Consider the following 20,000-nt stretch of genomic DNA (forward strand, 5'->3'; position numbering starts at 1 on the left):
TTGGACTCGAACTTCTAACCTTGGCCGTATTTGGACCTGCATGCATTATTCACCAGACCGCAAGATAATGTATTATTTGTATTACCGCAAATGCCTTCTGCTGAAAGAGACGCAGTTACAGAGGATGTTTTGACTGCAAAGTGGCGCAGCATCTGGGCGTCGAACTCACAACCGCTACAAAGGTTTTCACTGTTTAAACCTGCACTAACATATTTTTCATATTCACACACACTCCAACGTTGGCTCTTTCGGCTTATTGTTTTGGTTTTTCTGCCAAAATGACCCTGCAGAGTTGCCTTACATCACTTTACACTAACCCCTAATTTAAACCTGTCAGGGCCGTGTGTCTGTCTGTCAATCATTGCAGCTTTGTTTACATGTTTAATTATTTTATTTGCGCTTGACCAAAATCTTTCCGTGACTTTCGTGCTGCTGTCATATAATCCAGTTTGTGATGTAGAAACCTAACACACACTCAAAACACACCAAACTAAAATATTTGACTTCACATTATACGAAAAAATTACTCCAGGCTGAGAAAAGAAAATAATGTCCTTTAATGAAGATATTTGTTGTTCCTTGTGTTTATCTTGATGGCGATTCTGAGATGTTTTCCCAAGAGGAAAACCCCATTCTGTGACCGACTGTCATTGTCCTAACATAACTGAATTCCCCCATGACTTTGTGTAGACGACATGTACGGTATTTGTGTCGCAGGGGACTTGTTAAGAAAACAAAAGGGGACAGGCCGGGCCAATCCCACGTCAACATGACGTCCCCGGTTTCTAGTAATGTTATTCCATTCCCACAATGCCTTTTCCAGAAGGCGCACGGCTCTGGCTCGCTAAACTTCTGTTCATTTCCATGGGACTTTTAAAGGGGGAAGAAACGGGGGGAAAATGGCCTCCCTTCTGCTCCCTGAGAGCCTAAACGGGTCCCCATGCTGAGCCGTTCTCCGGGGCCCGATGCTCTGATCAGATCCAGATGCTGCTGGAGCGTGGACGGGCGACAGCAGAGGAGTGCGCAGGCTTCACTGCAGCACTGATTGATAGGGGTCAGGCTGAAGTTGGGAGTCACATTTCTCCACTCAGATCTCCTTCTCTCTCTCTCTCTCTCTCTCTCTCTCTCCCTCTCGTTCTCTCGCCGTGCTCCATCCATCCTGCGTGCTGTCAGGTTTTCTCTGATGATGTTTTATGCGGCGTGTTGAGTCGGTGTGGAGCTCGGCGGGGAGCGGACGGGGTTTCCGGCTCAAGTTTGGCTCTTTGCCTCACCTCTGCTGAGCGTTTAATGAACTCTTTTACAGCCTCAACCGCAACTCATAGGTAACAAGAAACGGGAGAAGTAGAAGCTTTCTGCAGATCTGTTCAGTGGCACACGTTAATTATTGTAAATAAAAAACAACAATAACAATTAATTCACATCCGTAGATTAGAGTCAGAATGGAACTTTTCCCAGTTGTGTGAGCAACATTTTCCACTGCAGACTCATGGTGACGGCTTCAAGGTCGCTCAGTTTGAGTAAAAACATTCCAAAGGTTTGTGTAAGTTTGCAAAAAAATGTTTTTTGCTTTTGTTTTTGCAGCACTACATTAAGGTATATTTATAACTTCCTGTAGTATATTAAAGAATCTAACATCTGCAGTGTTCTTATGAATAAAGTAACTCCACAAGTTATCTAAAGGCCTTTCAATAGTTATATCAGCACCTATATGATGAGCTATTAACACATATCCAGCATTATAAACTTAGCTAGAGCAGATGTTTTGATTGATTCACAGACTTACTAATATAAAGTTGCTCATATCTCAATTTCTAATAAATAAAACCTCAGAAATTCATGAAATTAGCTACAACAGCTAATAATGTTTAAGCAGTCCAGTCAAGAATCTTTAACTGATCAAAGATGATTTATTCAGAACAAGCAGACGTGCGTGAGCAAACAAAAGAGTTCAGATTATTACATTTTGCATTATCAAAGTAAATGTGACGTTTATTGTGACATAGATCTTAGTTCCTGTCATCCAGCCTTTACCACAGTGTTGCTGCCTCTCATTTTGTCTCCAGTCACTTGGCAGTAGGGTCACGCTTTGACCTCTGGCTGCACTGTTTGGGTTCTGGTATCCTGCTTCAAACATTTGTTGTTTTGTTCCCCCTCAGGATCATGCCGAGTCTGCAGAGCTCCGCTGTTCTGCTGCTTTTCCTGGCTGATCTGTGCTTCGCCCTGAACCCCAGAGATCCCAACGTGTGCAGCCTGTGGGAGAGGTGAGGGGAATCTAACCGCAGATCAGCTGAATAATGGAATATCCTGAGTAATAACAAAGGAATATGTATTCATCATTATTGAACATGTCATCGCTTAAGTACTTGAGTAAACCACAGCATCATCATGTTGTCCAATTAATACATCAGGTTTCAATAATCTGAAGGACAGGAAACTCACTCCACAAACTTTAACAAGTATACTTTTAACTCAACATGGCAGCGTAACATTCTAACTTATTCTGCTTTTTCAGCTTCACAACCTCGGTGAAGGAATCGTACTCCCACCCTTACGACCATGTGACAGAGGAGCCTTGCTCGGACCCTCGGACCTCCTACAGATGCACGCGCCACAGGTAGCGGGCAGTGTGTTTACTCACTTCCTGTTGTGTCCACTTCCTCTTCCTGCCAGCGTTTCCCCTCCTGATTCTTGTTTTTCTTCCAGGATCACCTACAAGACGGCCTACAGACAGGCGGTGAAGACGGACTACCGCAAGAGATACCAGTGCTGCCCGGGCTACTATGAGAGCAGAGACAAGTGTGTCCGTAAGTAGAGCAGAAGCCGGCGGCCCATCAGTCCTCTTTCTGCTGTTCCATTGTTGAGACAGACGGCAGGAAATCTGATAGCGGGAAGCGGTGAAGGAAGAAGTGATGAGTTTGGATTCACTTCTTGGCCGCGCAGGAGATATTTTTGGAACGTTTTAACCTCCATTCACCAGCAAAATCAATCAATCCACAGACACTGACCTGCCTCCACGTCAGCTCGACATCATTTTGGAAACAGCACTGCTCAGCTTAAATTACCTCACAAATCAATCAGCTTCATGACGAAGCAGTAACCTTTTCCCCCCTTAAGCTCTAAATATTTCATTTCACTTCTTGCAGGGGTCATTCTTATTATTTTCCTAATTTTTTATCGTTTAAAAAGTTTGAAGTCAGGATTGAGTGTGTCTCCAAACTTCATCCTGTAGAAAAGCATCCGGTCCGTCCTGAAGAGAAAGTGGGAGACAATCAGCTGGCCAATTGGAAGAACTCAGCCTTGATTGTCTGTTTTCACTCAGTGGGTTGAACATAAGTGGGTTTTTTTTAACGTTGAAGCATTGCAAATGTTTTAAAATAAATATCTCAATTTAAAAAAAGGCACTGAAACGTTAATAAATAGCGATGCCATGCGTGGTTCCACTACAACTACTGCTGCTTTAGTGAGAGAAGATTCTTCAGTAATCCTGTACAACCTGACGGGACGATCAGAGGAGTGGAGGACGGTTAAGTCACAAACAAAGCTGCAGTATTTACCAAAGCCATGGAAAGTTTTTCACTGAGCAGCAGCATCATGCGTTTCAGGTCACTTTTTGTTGAACCGTCTCCAGCAGCATCACACTGCCATATACTTGTGTGTGTGTGTCTGTGTTTGCTGGTTTTCCTCCCAGCCAGGCACAGCAGCCTTTGATTTCCCTGATTTACATTGAAAAAGTCAAGATGAAGTCAGCTGAAGGCTGTTTTGAGTTTTGTCTTAAAGCGTATCTGCTGTCACCATCTCCTCGCCTCCTTCTCCCAAAGCTGCTTTGTGTTTAAATCATTGATTTTTTAAATAATTTATGGCAATAGATTTGTTATCTATTTTTCTGCCTTCATTTGACTGCACATTGCCACTTGTTTACTCTTCCTTCTCTCTCCCTTTAAACAGGAGAGGATGTAATCATAGAGATTATTCAGCGTTTATATAATGCAGTATTCTAAACGGCACATGAGGAGGAGAAGCTGGTGTACCAGGATGCAAAGCGATCTCTGCCTTCACTCATGAATGCATGTTTGGCTTAATTAATAGTAATTTATGATGCTGGTAAGCGCAGAAGTTGCAATACCAGAGGAAACTCCTCATCAGCATGAATGGACTCTAATGGCGGTGTTGTGCCTCAATTTGCACGGCTGAGCCCAGCTGCTGAGTGGTTGATGATGGGTGGAAGACATTTGGAGAAGTTAATAATATTCAGCAGAATAAATTTGTGATCCAATTAGAACTGACTAAACTCAGCAGCAGGAGTTTGAAGAGGATTTATCAGGCAAACACTGAGTCTCATCATATCAGCTGCAAAAAGATCAACATAACTTACAGAAAGTAAATATAGATATGATATCCGATTGAGGAAAAAGGAAAATGACAAAAAAACAAAAACAAAGTAAGTCCTTAGATTTCCCTCATCTTCATCTTGTGCTATGTTTGTTTAACATAAAGTGGAGTCTCTAGTCGCATCCACGCAGCCTGAACCACAATACGTGCTTCATTTCTGATTTGTTATGGTTGCTTCCATAATCGTAGCAATATCAGCATGTAACTGATATCAACACACCCCCAGGGCAGCTTAGAAATGGAGTCGGTATCCAGTGTGCACAGTAGTGTCAGCGGTGGTATTCCAAATAGACCCCTAAAGGAAAATAAAAACACATGTAAAAGATAAGTGGCAGTGCCCTTTAAAGTTATGTCATATAATTTTCAGTTGATGACTAATCACCACGATGCGTCTGATTTGTTATAAGTTGTGTTTCTCATTAACAGCTCGCTGCACCAAAGAGTGTGTCCATGGCCGCTGTGTCGCTCCAGACCGCTGCCAGTGTGAGGGAGGCTGGAGAGGCGACGACTGCTCCAGCGGTATGACACACTGTTTCCCTCATTCACACACATTCTCTCTCTATCACACTCTCTCTCTCTCTCTCTCTCTCTCTCTCGTTAGCTTTTCACCCCTCATTATCGTTCTCATTTGCTCCTCTGTCCCTCCAGTATGATCTTGTGCTCTCCATCTCTCCACACACACACACACACACACACACACACACACACACACACACACAGAGATAAAGCTCACAACAGGAAACGATAAGTGGCCGTAAGTCAAGTGGCTGATCTTCACACACACACACACACCGCTCCATCACACACAGGAGGCCTCTCCAGTGGAAACAGCAGAGCAGCGTTACTTCAGGCACGGCCACGCGTCATTAATCAGCCTCAGCCCAGACACCAGTTTACTAGTCCAGAAGGAGCCACGGTCCCACTGACGCTTATTGTTCCAGATTAATAACAATAACAACCATCACTTATTAAAGTTGCAAGTCAAACGTTGGATACTTAAAAGCTGCTTAGTGTGAAGTGTTTTAGATCCTTCAGTGAAGCAAAGTTTCAATACTACAGTTCAGCAACATTCACTTAAAAGCTGCATCTTTAAAATGTTACAGTAAAATGCCAAAAAAAAAAAAAGATAAACGTCCATTTCTGGTGATTTTCCTCATCCAGCACATGTGGTACAACTGATAACAGAATCCTCATAGGTTTCATTTGTTTTGCTCCTCATCTCATGGACCACTAGGTGGCGCTTCATGTACCGCCTGGAGTACTCCTACCACAGTTTGAGAACACCTGCAAAATTTTAATTAATTTTAATGTGAAAAAAAAAAACAGCTGCAGCCAATCAGGAACAAGTAAAGAAAAAGAAAAATACAGGAATAATATAAGCAGGAATATTAATTTACTAGTAACTCAATCAATGCTTCAGTGCAGTTAAAGAGGTCAGAGTGAAGATGGAGACGTTGAAGCTGCTGTGCTCCTCATGTCAGCAAACCTTGAGAGGAAAAACCCTGTTTGTCTCGTATAAAGCTGGAGCCTGTAAAGATGGAGGAGTGTGAAACCAGAGCCACGCTTAGCCGCGCTGCTGTTCCCCCACTGAAATGACGTTTTCCACCACGTTCAGCTTTCTCTGCACTCAGCTGGGTCAATAGTACACAGACGCCTCCATTTTCCCTGCGCCTCTGTAGAAAGAAGGAATTAGCTGAAACGGGCAGCGGTTGAAGTCTTGACAGGGGGATGATGGGAAGGGGAAATGGAAAATGTTACCCCTCTCCCTCTCTCTCTCTCTCTCTCTCTCTCTCTCTCTCTCTCTCTCTCTCTCTCCCTCGCATGCTCCAGTTCCCCTCATCTTTCCTTTCACTTTGTGGAAGATTATTTCAGCCAGGAAAAAAGATTCAACCTTAAGAATTAAACAAGTCAAGTTACAAACGGCGACACAAAATGATCACACACATAAATCTATCCTTTGACTTGCAGAACTGTGTCATAATGATGACTTCTTCAATCATATTAATTACATTTCAATTCTCTAAAGTGTCTCAGTAAGTTGAGGGTTTTTACATTAGTTGAGTGAAAATGTTTACTTTATTATCCCTGTTTTCATCTAATTTCTTCTTCCAACTTCTTGATTGTTTTTGTCTTTTCTATTTTTTTAATATGTTGATTTTATTTTTTTAATATATGAATTTGCATCTTATATTTCTTACTTATACTACTACTTATTTTGAGTTTCTTACTCTGAGAACTCATTTGTGTAACATTCCTTTTCCTATTTTGCTCTCATTTTGACTTGACTTGATATTATTCTAACTAAAGAAGATAGTTTTGCCTGGACTGTCCTCACTTTTCTGTCTTTCCTGGCACTAAACGCCACTCTTCTAAACACGAAACTATTTTCTTTCCTCATCCTCTTGGTTCTCTTTGTTCTCTTTTCTTTCGGTGCTCTTTTATTCCTCTCCTCTCTCCGATCCTCCACGGGCCTCTAATGGAGTCTTTCTGGCAGAATGAGAGCCGGCGCTTCCTAGATGCCTGTGTGCTGAGTTATCTAACTGTGGGAAAGAGGAGAGGGCCTTGAGGTTTTCATGCTGAACACTCTCAACTCTGTTTGCTCATGAAAGATAGAGGAAAGTATGGAGGAAGGGAGAGGGGAGGGGCTATTATAATCACAGCGCTAACCCTTTACGCAGAAGAGGGCGAAGAAAAGAGAAGAGGGGGGAGTGAGTGAAAGAGGAAGAGGGTGGTAATGATGATGATTGGGGTAAAGGAGTAGTGGTATTTGTTTTACAGCTGCCCCGTTTCTGAGCCGCTCGGAGCGCTGGACTGGTTCAGTTGGTCGTCCAGCAGATTATGAGGAGTTTGGACCAGAGCAAACCCTAATCCACCGTTCGGACAATTCACTGGGGAACGGGAGGAATTTTCCCACAGTATCTGCGTGAATTCCTCATAAAGCACAGTGAGGAGCTGCCAGTTCTGAGGTTAATTGATGTGTTTTCAGACGCAGGGTCTCACTGATGTATCAGTATAGACTCATGAAACAAGGTTTGCATTGTCAGATAGTCAGATGGATGCGACTTTGTGTCTCTGCATTAGGTCACATTTAGAAGCCCACACAACTAAGATATTATTTGTATCCTGCTGTCATGACTTCCTTGGAAACCAGCCAGTGTTGCTATGAGACTTGAGTCCTTTTTCTCGCTGCCAGACAAATGTAGTTTTAATAAGTCACAGGACGTTCTGGGTCTGATGATTCTTCAGGTTCCAGCCCACGCTTGCCATCGCCTCACAGCATCCTGATCTCTGCATCACACATATAAAGATAAGAGAAGGAGGTGCAGCAGACGAGCCAGCAGCAGATGCATCCAGATCACAGACGGTTCTTCCTTCACTCCAGGGATCATCGAAGTATTTTATATTGTATTGAATGGATTCATAGATGGACTTTAAATGGGCTTTTTATAATAAAATACATCATAAATGCCGCCAACGCTGCAAAAATCCCTATCTTATGAATCTTTATTATGTGTGATCGGGCCCAAAAGTGAAAATCTTCCAGCGGAGCATTTCAACATAGTTCCAAAATAAATCAACCTGTTTCAAGAATTTTTCCAGAATCAGGAATCATTTGAAATTCTTCACACAAGCTGATTTGCTCTGGTTTCAGGTTTGGAATGATCATCTGGAAATTCTCTCCGTGTTTTGACAAAAGCGCTCTCCAGTGAGATGATCCAATCAGAGTTGGAGCTGGTGTGTAACTGATGAGGTGGAACGCACTGTGCAGCCTGTGATGTGTGTTTACGTGCAGATAAACAGATGGGACGTGAAATCATTCAGGTCATTGGAGAGTTTGCGCTCTGCCAGCTGCTCGCAGGAAAGTTGCTCAAAAAAACACCCCAAAAAAAAAAACCTTTCAACGTCCAAATCCCGTTAATTTTCACCCGTTCGCTCATGCTGACGTTATCTTTGCCGGCCTCGCGTGCTGACAGCCCTGCAGACCCCTCAGCGAGACTCCCCTGCTGTCTTGGAGAATGTCTGTGTAAACACTTTGGGCGCTCCAGCTGAGTTCCTCATTACTCAACGTGACACAGGCAGGCAGCAACCCTCTGCAGTGCCCACACAGAGAACCAGTCAACTTGTGATTCCTGTTAACAGAAGAAGAGGCGAAGGTCCTGCTCCCAGTTTGTTACCGTAAACACCGCCGACCGTGGCGGCGCGTTTCGCTCCGAGCCAAATTTGGCCCTGTGTCGCCATCAAAGCCGCCCCTGTACTTTTCAAAGAAGTGGCAGGTTGTGCGTGTGTGTGTGTGTGTGTGTGTGTGTGTGTGTGTGTGCCTGCGCAGTAGAGGCAAAGCAAAGGAGGAAACTGGGAAGACGGACAAATATGATGTGTTGCTCAGGCTTTGCACTGAGAAAACAGGAAATGAACACGTCTTTTGTCGGAACATTTTTTCCCACTTAATATAGCGGTGAAAGTGGGTGAAGAGTTAGAGTTAGTGCTGGAGCTAGGGTTAGGGTTTGGAAAAGGGCTTGAGCTAGAGGTCTGAAACTTGGCACAGTGACGTTATCGGCCCTCAGAATGTTAGGTGAGTTGGTTTGGACTCTTTATCTCACTTCCTTCAGGGTGCTCCTGCAGACTCCAATTCAAAAACGACAGCAAAATGTGACCAAGTGTCTGGCCTGAAAAACCTGGCCTGGTTTGGACTCTTGATCTCATTCCTTCAGGGTGCTTAGTCTCAATCCTCATGACGACAGATTTTTAACATGTCTTGAGAAAGCACAGACGAGGCTATAAAGTGGATCGGATGGTGGAGACGTAGATTTCCAATTTCTATTTTCACTCAGGGGTTTACTTTGAAACCTTTTGTGACGAGTAATGTGCAAAAAAAACATATTCAACCACTTCTACTGCCTCACGCTGTTGTACTGCAGTGCACAGTGAGTGAAAATAAGCCGTTCTAGGCAGCAGCTTGGTTTACCTTGCCAGTTTTGCGAATTAAATCTTGCATCAAAAACCACCTCCAGCGCTTGATTTGAGAGTTTTTATCTGAATTTGATTGTTTTTCCTTCACAACTAATTCACAACTTCAAAATGTACAAAAAGCTTTGAATCGATGAAGTCATCATCAGCTGTCTCTGTGCATCTGTATCCAACAAACATGCACATGCAAGAAAATGAGGGGAAATAATTGAAGAAACTGTGGCTTCACACACTTTTAACTTGAATGTAATATATTTGCTTCAATGGCAGTAAACAGGCTCGAGTGAAATTCTCCAAGTGTTTTGTTTGTGGTGAGGTTTTTAGGCCGTTTGAAGAAATGCTGATGTCATTGTGGTTTTACTCTACGCCGCCATATTTGTGCTGTGTTTCTATTCGGGGGGTTTATTTTCCATTTTGCTGCACAGCTGATTTTGCACAATCAACGTCACTTGTTAAAGTAAAGATTCCACAATTCAGCATGAAATTGTTGGAGTCATTCGTAGCTGGAGAGGAGTTACGGCTGTGCATGTGTGACCTGGGTCCGATTGGATATCAGGTTTTCCTCAATGATGTGTGACATCTGAGCCGGTGTGAGTTATTGATGAGGAATCTGAGGAATGCAGCCGTGACTGATCTGGGATCCAGTGGACTGAGATCTGCTCATCGTGATGGGAACTTAAACCTTGTGTGAAACGCCCCTGACTTGATCCTGGAGGCTTCTGGAAAATTAACCATTTCAAACTCCCTCCGTCTTGTCGGCTCCATGCAAATCTCCCCGCCGGTTCTAAATGATTTGTCTGTAATGTAACACTCCTGAGATAGAAGGGGCGGCTTTGGATGTGGAAGCACCATAGCAGCGTGTGGGAGATGTGCATCGCCACCATCGCTCTTCATCTCTTGTCCCTCTTGTTGATGTTGGTATCATTTGCCTCTCTAAGCTTTATACCTCAGGCTTGCTGAAGGGAAAGTTCTGCCACTGTTTATCCTCCTTGCACTCGTTGCCATTTAATCACTCTCACTTTGCTCTCTGCTGGTGTTTTCATTTTATTTCCAGTGTTGCTCTTAAGGTTTACAGAAGGAGGATTATTACTGGAAGGACGGCTGGTTTGAATGGTTGGAAAATCAGTGTAGTGAAAGTGAGAAGCTTCCCGGTGTGAATGTGTGTTACTGTTTCAGTGCAGGAGCGGAGGCGGTGCTGAAATAAAGCGAATCTTTCTGCGGATAAAAGAACATTTTCAACATTGGGACGTGACATCCTGTTTCAGCCCAGACAGTTTAGTCACGATGGCTGCTCAACCTGTGCACGCTCATATTCAATCAAGGGAAATTTGGCAAAGAAACCTGGACTATGAGAAACCTAAAAGCTTCATAGACACCACAGCTTATGATGAACACACCATCTGTAATAAAGCAGCTTAGGTCACAGAAGAGGAGGTGTAAAGGTGCGAGAGGTGGAAACAGGCATTAAAACATTAATATGGGACTTATTTAAGGATCTTATTCATTTTGTTTAAGGGTCTGCTTTAATCTTCTGCAGTGCTTTAATGTTTGTAGTGTTTTAGGGACTGGTGCCACTTCAACTCAGCTGAATAACACCATCAGTCCGGATCAATAACTGATTCTCCCGTCACCTTTCAGCCTGCGATGAGCGGCGCTGGGGGCCGGGCTGCAGTCAGCAGTGCAGGTGTGAGAACGGAGCTCTGTGTGATCCCATCAAAGGAGCCTGCCAGTGTCCTCCGGGACACATGGGACGTTACTGCGAGGACGCCTGTCCAGCGGGGACGTTTGGACAGCGCTGCCAGCAGAGGTGCAAGTGTGGGACGGGGGGATCCTGCGATAAAGCGACCGGAGAATGTGTGTGTCGGGACGGATTCACCGGGACGTTGTAAGTGATTCCTGCAACTTAGACAAAAGCGTGTGAACGTTTTTCCATGGGTTCTATGTTTTCAGCAAAAACAAACTTGTTTTCTTGATTTAAATGGATGCTACAATGTAAAAATAGATGTTTTATTTTGAAAGAGAGATTATGATGCATTATTTTCATTTTCTTAAAATGAAATTGGTTGCACAACAGCATTTTAATAGAGAAAAAGGAGCCTGATGTTCTCCGCTGTGGTCCATGACTCATCTGTTACGCCCTGTGTTTAGACGCCCCTGAGGATGAGTGAAGAATGAAAACTCTCCCCCCCACTAGATACAAGTGGAAAGTCTGAAACTGCCAACTTGAAAAAATTGTAACACAGCAGTTTGAGTGAAATTTAGATTAAAAAAACAAAGGGGAGGGATTGGCAACCGCAATTATTGGAGGGACCTCCTCAGTGAACTCTGCGTAGTTGAGGTCTGTCCACACTATTTTCTCTCACTTCCCTCCAAGGAGCATCAGAAAACATGATATCCCAGCATTTAATCGTACAGCATGTAGTTTCAGAGCAGTAATCTGATTGGTCGGCAGCACGCTCCGGCCACACTGATGATTCCCATAAAGCGAACAGAGCTGACGGAATGCCAGTAAGCCAGCAGCTACTGTTGGGATTTAGTTTTTCTCTCTCATGTTTCCTACATTTAGACCCCCCCCCCTCAAACACACACACACACACACCATTTAAAATGTACTGTAATTTCTAGCTATCGTTTAAAAGCCGCTGTGTCGTCCTTCATCACACTTCTGCCCGCATATGCAGTCGCTACGTAGGAATGACGGAAACGAGGGAGTGTGGAGGGGCCTGAATGACTAATGTCGAGAAAAACAGGTTTTTGCTGCAAAACACTGACTCAAGTCTTCAGGAATGTCCCAGGACACATGTTTTGCTGTAGCAGGAGTGTTCTGCACTTAAGTGGTCCATCAAGCAGTTGCTAATGAGCATTGTCTCCATCCTGTCCCCCAGCTGTGAGAAGGCGTGTCTCAGGAACCGATGCCCCCCGAGGTGCCCCTGCCAGAACGGAGGCATTTGTAAGGGCAAAGGGATCTGCGCTTGCCCCCCTGGATGGAAGGTACGTGTCCTGACCCCGATGTGCTCTCCTGCTGGGGTTGCCAGATTGTAAATTGAATCTCAGCTCGCGTGCTTGTGCTCCAGCTGGCCCTGATCTGCCGACAAGTGATCTAATGATGTTTCCCAATCCATAAATGACTTTGCTGTTGTCCTCCGTCCATACATCACTGACATGTTTCTGGAGGCATTTTGAAGATAATCTGTCATCTCTGGAGACGCATTAGGTTTCCAATTATGTTAACAGTTCATCATGGACTTTATCTCCCACGTCCCCTTGTTCCTGAAAGATGTGCGCCAGAGGAGATCACATTAGAGATTTGTACACGTTTCCGTTTTTCCTCCGGTCTGTTGTTCTTTAGGGCCCGGTGTGCACAGAGCGCTGCCCTGAGGGAAGATACGGGCCAAACTGTGCCGAGGAGTGTGTTTGCCACAACAGGGGCCACTGCGACCCTGAAAGTGGACAGTGCCAGTGTACGGAGGGCTTCACAGGAAACAGGTGTGTGTGTGTGTGTGTATCCGTGTGTGTGTGTGTAGGATGGGTCAAATGTAGAGGTCGGATAAAGTAACTCAGCTGGGAGTGATGCACTAAAGCTGGCGTTCTGCCCGCAGGTGTGATGAGGAGTGTGCAGTGGGCACGTACGGCCAGGACTGTGAAGGTGTGTGCGACTGTGCGAACGGTGCTCGCTGCTACAACATCGACGGGGGCTGTCTGTGCGAGCCGGGCTTCAGAGGTCCACACTGCAGAGACAGGATGTGTCCACACGGGACTTACGGCATGCACTGTGAACGCGTCTGCCTCTGCCAGGACAAACACACGCTCAGGTGGGTCTCCACTTCTACGGGTTCTGCTCCCGCTGTGCTCTGGCCGTGATTGACGGATCGCACATACTTGCTCTTTTGCCCCGTCAGTTGCCACCCAATGAAAGGAGAGTGCACCTGCCAGCCGGGGTGGGCGGGGCTCTACTGCAACGAGACCTGCGCCCATGGTTTCTACGGTCACGGCTGCTTGGAGCCTTGCCTGTGTGTGAATGGAGGGGTGTGTGACAGCGCCACAGGCCGATGCCAGTGTGCCCCCGGATATACGGTGAGCAGAGTTTAGAGTAGATCCAGTTGATTAATCAAGTTCATGAATCCATCAAGCATCTGTTGTGTTGTCATGCAGGGGGTTCACTGTGAGAGTTCCTGTAAAAGTGAGACCTATGGGAAGAACTGCTCCCTGGAATGCTCCTGCAGGCACGCCGTGGACTGCTCGCCGGTGGACGGGACGTGCTTCTGCAAAGAGGGTAAAACGAGACGACAGCGTCAGATTGCCACACAAAATAACCAAAAGCACGACTCTCACTGAATGTTTTAGTGCATTCAGCCATGTAACCAAATCAGAAATGACTAACTGTGCCGCTGGTGTGTCCTCAGGCTGGCGAGGACGGGACTGCTCAGCTCCCTGCTCTGAGGGAACCTGGGGCCCAGGATGCAACGCCACCTGCCACTGCGCCAACGGGGCGAAATGCAACGCGGCTAATGGCTCCTGCAACTGCACAGCCGGCTGGCAGGGGGCGCTGTGTGACCAACCATGCCCGGTGAGTGCAGGAAGGATTAGCGGGCTTTGCCAAATGCCAATAAATCTGTAAAATCTGAACCCTAAATGAGTGAATTGACCAACAGTAATGACAAAGAAGTTGCATAATCAACCTAAAAATGACTTCATTTCCCTCCCAAAGCAACAAAAATATGTTGTGGGCCCGAGCCAGAACATTACACAAGAACAAATGACTCTTCATTGAAACTCGTAAAGAAAGGAAGATAGGAGAAGTGCACTTTATTTAGACGAATGAGCCGTTATCTTTGACACGCTAATGCACATAAGAGTGATGAGCAGAGTATGAAACCCGGCTGCACTGATTGGACAGCCGGTGTCGTCCAACGTTTCCTCCTCTTACCTCACCGTGTATACGTTTTAATCTGTATTTTGGATGTGTGTGTCCCCGCTTGTGGTTGCCGTGCCAACACGCCAGGCTGTTGGCCGGTGAAAGCGTTCTGTGTGACTGAGCAAACTGAGTGTGGGAGAGATTCCCCTGACGATTGTTTGCCCGTTGGCGTTTGTTCACATGTGCAGATGGGCAGGTTTGGGCCGGGCTGCCTGAAGAGGTGCGACTGTGTGCACGCCGACGGCTGCCAGGCGACCAGCGGGGAGTGTCGCTGTCTGCCAGGGTGGTGGGGTAAGTGATGACATCATCCCCCGTCTCTGTGTCTTGTCTGTGTCCTTTAGATTTCAGTGGCGGGTGAAGAAAATCGACTTTTCTAAAATACTGTATTTTCGCATTCAAATTTGGTGTAAAAATTAGTCAGTGTATATTCCTAGTTCCAAAGCGTCACCGACACCGAAACTCTTCACCCTGTCTTATGGTTGCGTTCTCATTCATCAAGTTGCAAGCTCAGCTCTCCTCTCTGTTATCCAGTCCACACAGATATTTGAGCTTCCTCTCTAAAGCAACATGGAATTTAAGTGTTACCTGTGATGCCTGACTCTCTGCACATTGATTTTTGTGGTAGCGAAATAAAAAGAAAGTAAAGAAATTACTTCCTGGAAAGCAATAAATGGATGGTAAGTAAGATTAAGTGGAGGCAGTAGTCGAGTGGGTAGAGCTTCCGCTTAAGAACCGCAGGGTTGCCGGTTCAAGTCCCTGCCGAGGTGCCCCTGAGCAAGGCACCGAACCCTCAATTGCTCCCCCCTCTGCGAAGGGTGGTAATATAATGTAATGTAAGTCGCTTTGGATAAAGGCGTCTGCCAAATGATCGTAATGTAATGTAATTAAGTGCAGAGAATTTGTAGGTTATGGACCAGACCTTGCTGCAGCAGCGGCCTGGGTCCCTTTTGTGCTAAACAAAGCCTCACAGTGACACGACACTGACCGCTGGCCTCCTCCGCAAAATTCATCCGCGTTCTCGTTTCAGGCGCTCGCTGCAGTGAGCCGTGCTCCGATGGCCTGTGGGGGCGCCACTGTAACCAGACGTGTTTCATGCACTGCCCCAATAGCGACACGTGCGTCAAAGAAACGGGAGCCTGCGTGTGCCGCCCCGGCTTCTGGGGAGTGACCTGTCAGAACAGTGAGTGACATTCACAGATTCACCATGTGGCACCGTTTCTTACCTCATAATCTCTGAAACGTCTTCCTCTCCCTCTCTCAGAGTGCAGAGCAGGTATGTACGGTGACCAGTGCAGTATGTCCTGCCCATCCTGTGGACAGTCTTACCGCTGTGACCATGTAACAGGCGAGTGCGATTGCCTTCCTGGATACACGGGACAAGAATGCGATCAAGGTTGGCAACAATGGAAGTGATATTTTGCATTCTGTTGATATCATTTGAGGTTATTTGAGTTTAAACTTCTGCTGTTGCTTTGTGTTTTGCAGCGTGTCCAGCCGGATACTACGGCAAGCATTGTTCTGAAGTGTGTGTGAACTGTGCCAACAACTCAACATGTAACTATCGGGACGGTCACTGTGAATGTCTGCCTGGCTGGACTGCAACTGACTGCTCTATACGTGAGTGTGACATGTTTTTGGATTGGGATTGTGTCCAACTAGGCCCTTTGGCGTCTTCACGGCACTATTATCGCCGAGGTGCTGCAGAACTTCTTCACGAGTGTTACGGCCTCTTTTTTCGCATTTCATTCTCTCGTTCTTTTTTTCACTTCCATTTTCTTGTTTTCCTATTCTCCGCTCTTTTCCTTCACCTCCATTTTCTCTTTTTCCTATTCTCTTGTTCTTTTTCTTCACATCCTTTTTCTATTCTCTCTCGCAAATATTTATTTATGGCTATAAACCAGCTTGTGACAGAAGCAAAGTCCTTACATAAAGTATGACAGATTAAAACAATGTCTGAAATCACAAGTAACATTCAGTAGAACAAATACCCAAGCGAACAAAGGGCTCGCCTGGGATTTGAACCCGGGACCTCTCGCACCCAAAGCGAGAATCATACTCCTAGACCAACGAGCCATATTTTACCTTCTACCTTTATGGCTATAAACCAGCTTGTGACAGAAGCAAAGTCCTTACATAAAGTATGACAGATTGAGACAATGTCTGAAATCACCAAATATGTTCAGCAGAAACCACAATCCAAAGGGCTCGTCCGGGATTTGAACACGGGACCTCTCGCACCCAAAGGAAATCATACCCCTAGACCAACGAGCCATATTTTACCTTGTACATTTCTGGCTGCAAACCAGCATGTGACTGAAGCAAAGTCCTTGCATAATGTTTGACAGATTGAGACAATGTCTGAAATCACAAATTATGTTCAGTAGGAAACTGAACATAAGGCCCAGTTATCCAAGAGGTCAAAGGGCTCGTCCGGGATTCGAATCCCAGACCTCTGGCCCCCAAAGCAAGAATCATACTCCTAGACCAACGAGCCACATTCTGTTGTTAACATTTATGGCTATAAACCAGCTTGTGACAGAAACAAAGTCCTTATATAAAGTATGACAGATTAAAACAATGTCTGAAATCACAAGATACGTTCAGTAGAACAAATACCTAAGCGAACAAAGGGCTCGTCCGGGATTTGAACCCGGGACCTCTCGCACCCTTAGTGAGAATCATACTCCTAGACCAACGAGCCACATTTTGTTGTCAACATTCATGGCTATAAACCAGCTTGTGACAGAAGCAAAGTACTTCCATAAAGTATGACAGATTGAGACAATGTCTGAAATCACCAAATATATTCGGCAGAAACCACAATCAAGGCGATCAATGGGCTCGTCCGGGATTTGAACCCGGGACCTCTCGCACCCAAAGCGAGAATCATACTCCTAGACCAACGAGCCATATTTTGCCTTCTACCTTTATAGCTATAAACCAGCTTTTTACAGAAGCAAAGTCCTAACATAAAGTATGAAAGATTAAAACAATGTCTGAAATCACAAGATTCGTTCAGTAGAACAAATACCTAAGCGAACAAAGGGCTCGTCCGGGATTTGAACCCGGGTCCTCTCGCACCCAAAGCGAGAATCATACCCCTAGAACGAAACCATATTTTGTTGTTAACATTCATGGCTATAAACCAGGTTGTGACAGAAGCAAAGTACTTGTATCAAAGTATGACTGATTGAGACAATGTCTGATATCACCAAATATGTTCAGTAGATAAGACAATCCAAGCAAACAAAGGGCTGGTCCAGGATTTGAACCCGGGACCTCTCGCACCCTAAGCAAGAATCATACTCCTAGACCAACGAGGCATATTTTACCTTGTACCTTTCTGGCTGTAAACCAGCTTGTGACTGAAGCAAAGTACTTATATAAAGTATGACAGATTGAGACAATGTCTGAAATCACCAAATATGTTCAGCAGAAACCACAATTCAAGCAATGAAAGGGCTCGTCCGGGATTTGAACCCGGGACCTCTCGCACCCGAAAGCGAGAACCATAACCCTAGACCAACGAGCCATATTTTACCTTGTACATTTATAGCTATAAACCAGCTTGTGACTGAAGCAAAGTCCTTCCTTAAAGTATGACAGATTGAGACAATGTCTGAAATAACAAGATACGTTCAGTAGAACAAATTCCCAAGCGAACAAAGGGCTCGTCTGGGATTTGAACCCGGGACCTCTCGCACCCGAAGGAAGAATCATACTCCTAGACCAACGAGCCACATTTTGTTGTTAACCTTCGTGGCTATAAACCAGCTTGTGACAGAAGCAAAGTACTTCAATAAAGTATGACAGATTGAGACAATGTCTGAAATCACCAAATATGTTCGGTAGAAACCACAGTCCAAGCAATGAAAGGGCTCGTCCGGGATTTGAATCCGGGACCTCTCGCACCCGAAGCGAGAATCATACTCCTAGACCAACGAGCCACATTTTGTTGTTAACCTTCATGGCTATAAACCAGCTTGTGACAGAAGCAAAGAACGTCAATAAAGTATGACAGATTGAGACAATGTCTGAAATCACCAAATATGTTCGGCAGAAACCACAATCCAAGAAATGAAGGGGCTCGTCCAGGATTTGAACGTGGGACCTCTCGCACCCAAAGCGAGAATCATACCCCTAGACCACAAGCCACATTTTGGTAGTAAACCTTTATGGCTATACACCACCTTGTGACAGAAGCAAAGTACTTATATAAAGTATGACAGATTGAGACAATGTCTGAAATCACCAAATATGTTCGGCAGAAACCACAATCCAAGCAATGAAAGGGCTCGTCCGGGATTTGAACCCGGAACCTCTCGCACCCGAAGCAAGAATCATACTCCTAGACCAACGAGCCACATTTTGTTGTTAACCTTCATGGCTATAAACCAGCTTGTGACAGAAGCAAAGAACTTCAATAAAGTATGACAGATTGAGACAATGTCTGAAATCACCAAATATGTTCAGCACAATCCAAGATATGAAAGGGCTCATCCGGGACTTAACCCGGGACCTCTCGCACCCAAAGCGAGAATCGTACTCCTAGACCAACGAGCCATATTTTACCCTGTACATTTAAAGCTGTAAACCAGCTTGTGACAGAAGCAAAGTCCTTCCATAAAGTATGACAGATTGAGACAATGTCTGAAGTAACAAGATACGTTCAGTAGAACAAATTCCCAAGCGAACAAAGGGCTCGTCCGGGATTTGAACCCGGGACCTCTCGCACCCGAAGCAAGAATCATACTCCTAGACCAACAAGCCACATCTTTTTGTTAACCTTCATGGCTATAAACCAGCTTGTGACTGAAGCAAAGTACTTATATAAAGTATGACAGATTGAGACAATGTCTGAAATCACCAAATATGTTCGGCAGAAACCACAATCCAAGCAAAGAAGGGGCTCGTTGGGGATTTGAACCCGAAACCTCTCGCACCCAAAGCAAGAATCATACCCCTAGACCAACGAGCCACATTTTGGCTGTAAACCTTCATGGCTATAAACCAGCTTGTGACAGAAGCAAAGAACTTCAATAAAGTATGACAGATTGAGACAATGTCTGAAATCACCAAATATGTTCGGCAGAAACCACAATCCAGACAATGAGAGGCTCGTCCGGGATTTGAACCCGGGACCTCTCGCACCCAAAGCAAGAATCATACTCCTAGACCAACGAGCCACATTTTGTTGTTAACCTTCATGGCTATAAACCAGCTTGTGACAGAAGCAAAGAACTTCAATAAAGTATGACAGATTGAGACAATGTCTGAAATCACCAAATATGTTCGGCAGAAACCACAGTCCAAGCAATGAAAGGGCTCGTCCGGGATTTGAACCCGGGACCTCTCACACCCGAAGCGAGAATCATACTCCTAGACCAACGAGCCACATTTTGTTGTTAACCTTCATGGCTATAAACCAGCGTGTGACAGAAGCAAAGTACTTCAATAAAGTATGACAGATTGAGACAATGTCTGAAATCACCAAATATGTTCGGCAGAAACCACAATCCAAGCAATGAAAGGGCTCGTCCGGGATTTGAACCCGGGACCTCTCGCACCCAAAGCGAGAACCATACTCCTAGACCAACGAGCCACATTTTGTTGTTAACCTTCATGGCTATAAACCAGCTTGTGACAGAAGCAAAGTACTTCAATAAAGTATGACAGATTGAGACAATGTCTGAAATCACCAAATATGTTCGGCAGAAACCACAATCCAAGC

The 20,000-nt window shown here is 45.1% G+C and overlaps 1 protein-coding gene and 5 non-coding genes across 6 annotated transcripts in view; 1 reads left to right on the forward strand and 5 right to left on the reverse strand.

Annotated features, from left to right (window-relative positions):
• The window catches only part of pear1 (platelet endothelial aggregation receptor 1), an 80,436-nt gene that overhangs the window by 17,889 nt on the left and 42,547 nt on the right, over positions 1-20,000 (forward strand). Inside the window, exons 2-16 of the mRNA XM_076150592.1 lie at positions 2,157-2,261; positions 2,513-2,614; positions 2,704-2,804; positions 4,816-4,908; positions 10,993-11,239; positions 12,240-12,345; positions 12,704-12,840; positions 12,954-13,166; positions 13,254-13,428; positions 13,507-13,627; positions 13,758-13,921; positions 14,458-14,560; positions 15,297-15,449; positions 15,531-15,662; positions 15,755-15,886. Coding sequence (XP_076006707.1) covers positions 2,161-2,261; positions 2,513-2,614; positions 2,704-2,804; positions 4,816-4,908; positions 10,993-11,239; positions 12,240-12,345; positions 12,704-12,840; positions 12,954-13,166; positions 13,254-13,428; positions 13,507-13,627; positions 13,758-13,921; positions 14,458-14,560; positions 15,297-15,449; positions 15,531-15,662; positions 15,755-15,886 — 2,080 coding nt within the window. The 5' untranslated portion in view covers positions 2,157-2,160. The remainder of the gene's footprint in view (positions 1-2,156; positions 2,262-2,512; positions 2,615-2,703; positions 2,805-4,815; positions 4,909-10,992; positions 11,240-12,239; positions 12,346-12,703; positions 12,841-12,953; positions 13,167-13,253; positions 13,429-13,506; positions 13,628-13,757; positions 13,922-14,457; positions 14,561-15,296; positions 15,450-15,530; positions 15,663-15,754; positions 15,887-20,000) is intronic.
• On the reverse strand, positions 17,107-17,178 carry trnap-ugg (transfer RNA proline (anticodon UGG)). Its single transcript has one exon. It is a non-coding gene; the product is annotated as a tRNA-Pro (tRNA).
• trnap-cgg (transfer RNA proline (anticodon CGG)) lies at positions 18,561-18,632 on the reverse strand. Its single transcript has one exon. It is a non-coding gene; the product is annotated as a tRNA-Pro (tRNA).
• Positions 19,384-19,455, reverse strand: trnap-ugg (transfer RNA proline (anticodon UGG)). The gene has a single exon. It is a non-coding gene; the product is annotated as a tRNA-Pro (tRNA).
• Positions 19,592-19,663, reverse strand: trnap-cgg (transfer RNA proline (anticodon CGG)). Its single transcript has one exon. It is a non-coding gene; the product is annotated as a tRNA-Pro (tRNA).
• Positions 19,800-19,871, reverse strand: trnap-ugg (transfer RNA proline (anticodon UGG)). Its single transcript has one exon. It is a non-coding gene; the product is annotated as a tRNA-Pro (tRNA).

This window comes from Genypterus blacodes, unplaced genomic scaffold (assembly GCF_046128005.1).
Source record: "Genypterus blacodes isolate CSIRO-AG114 ecotype Tasmania unplaced genomic scaffold, CSIRO-AGI_Gbla_v1 ptg000052l_1, whole genome shotgun sequence".
NCBI classification, from domain to species: Eukaryota; Metazoa; Chordata; class Actinopteri; order Ophidiiformes; family Ophidiidae; genus Genypterus; species Genypterus blacodes.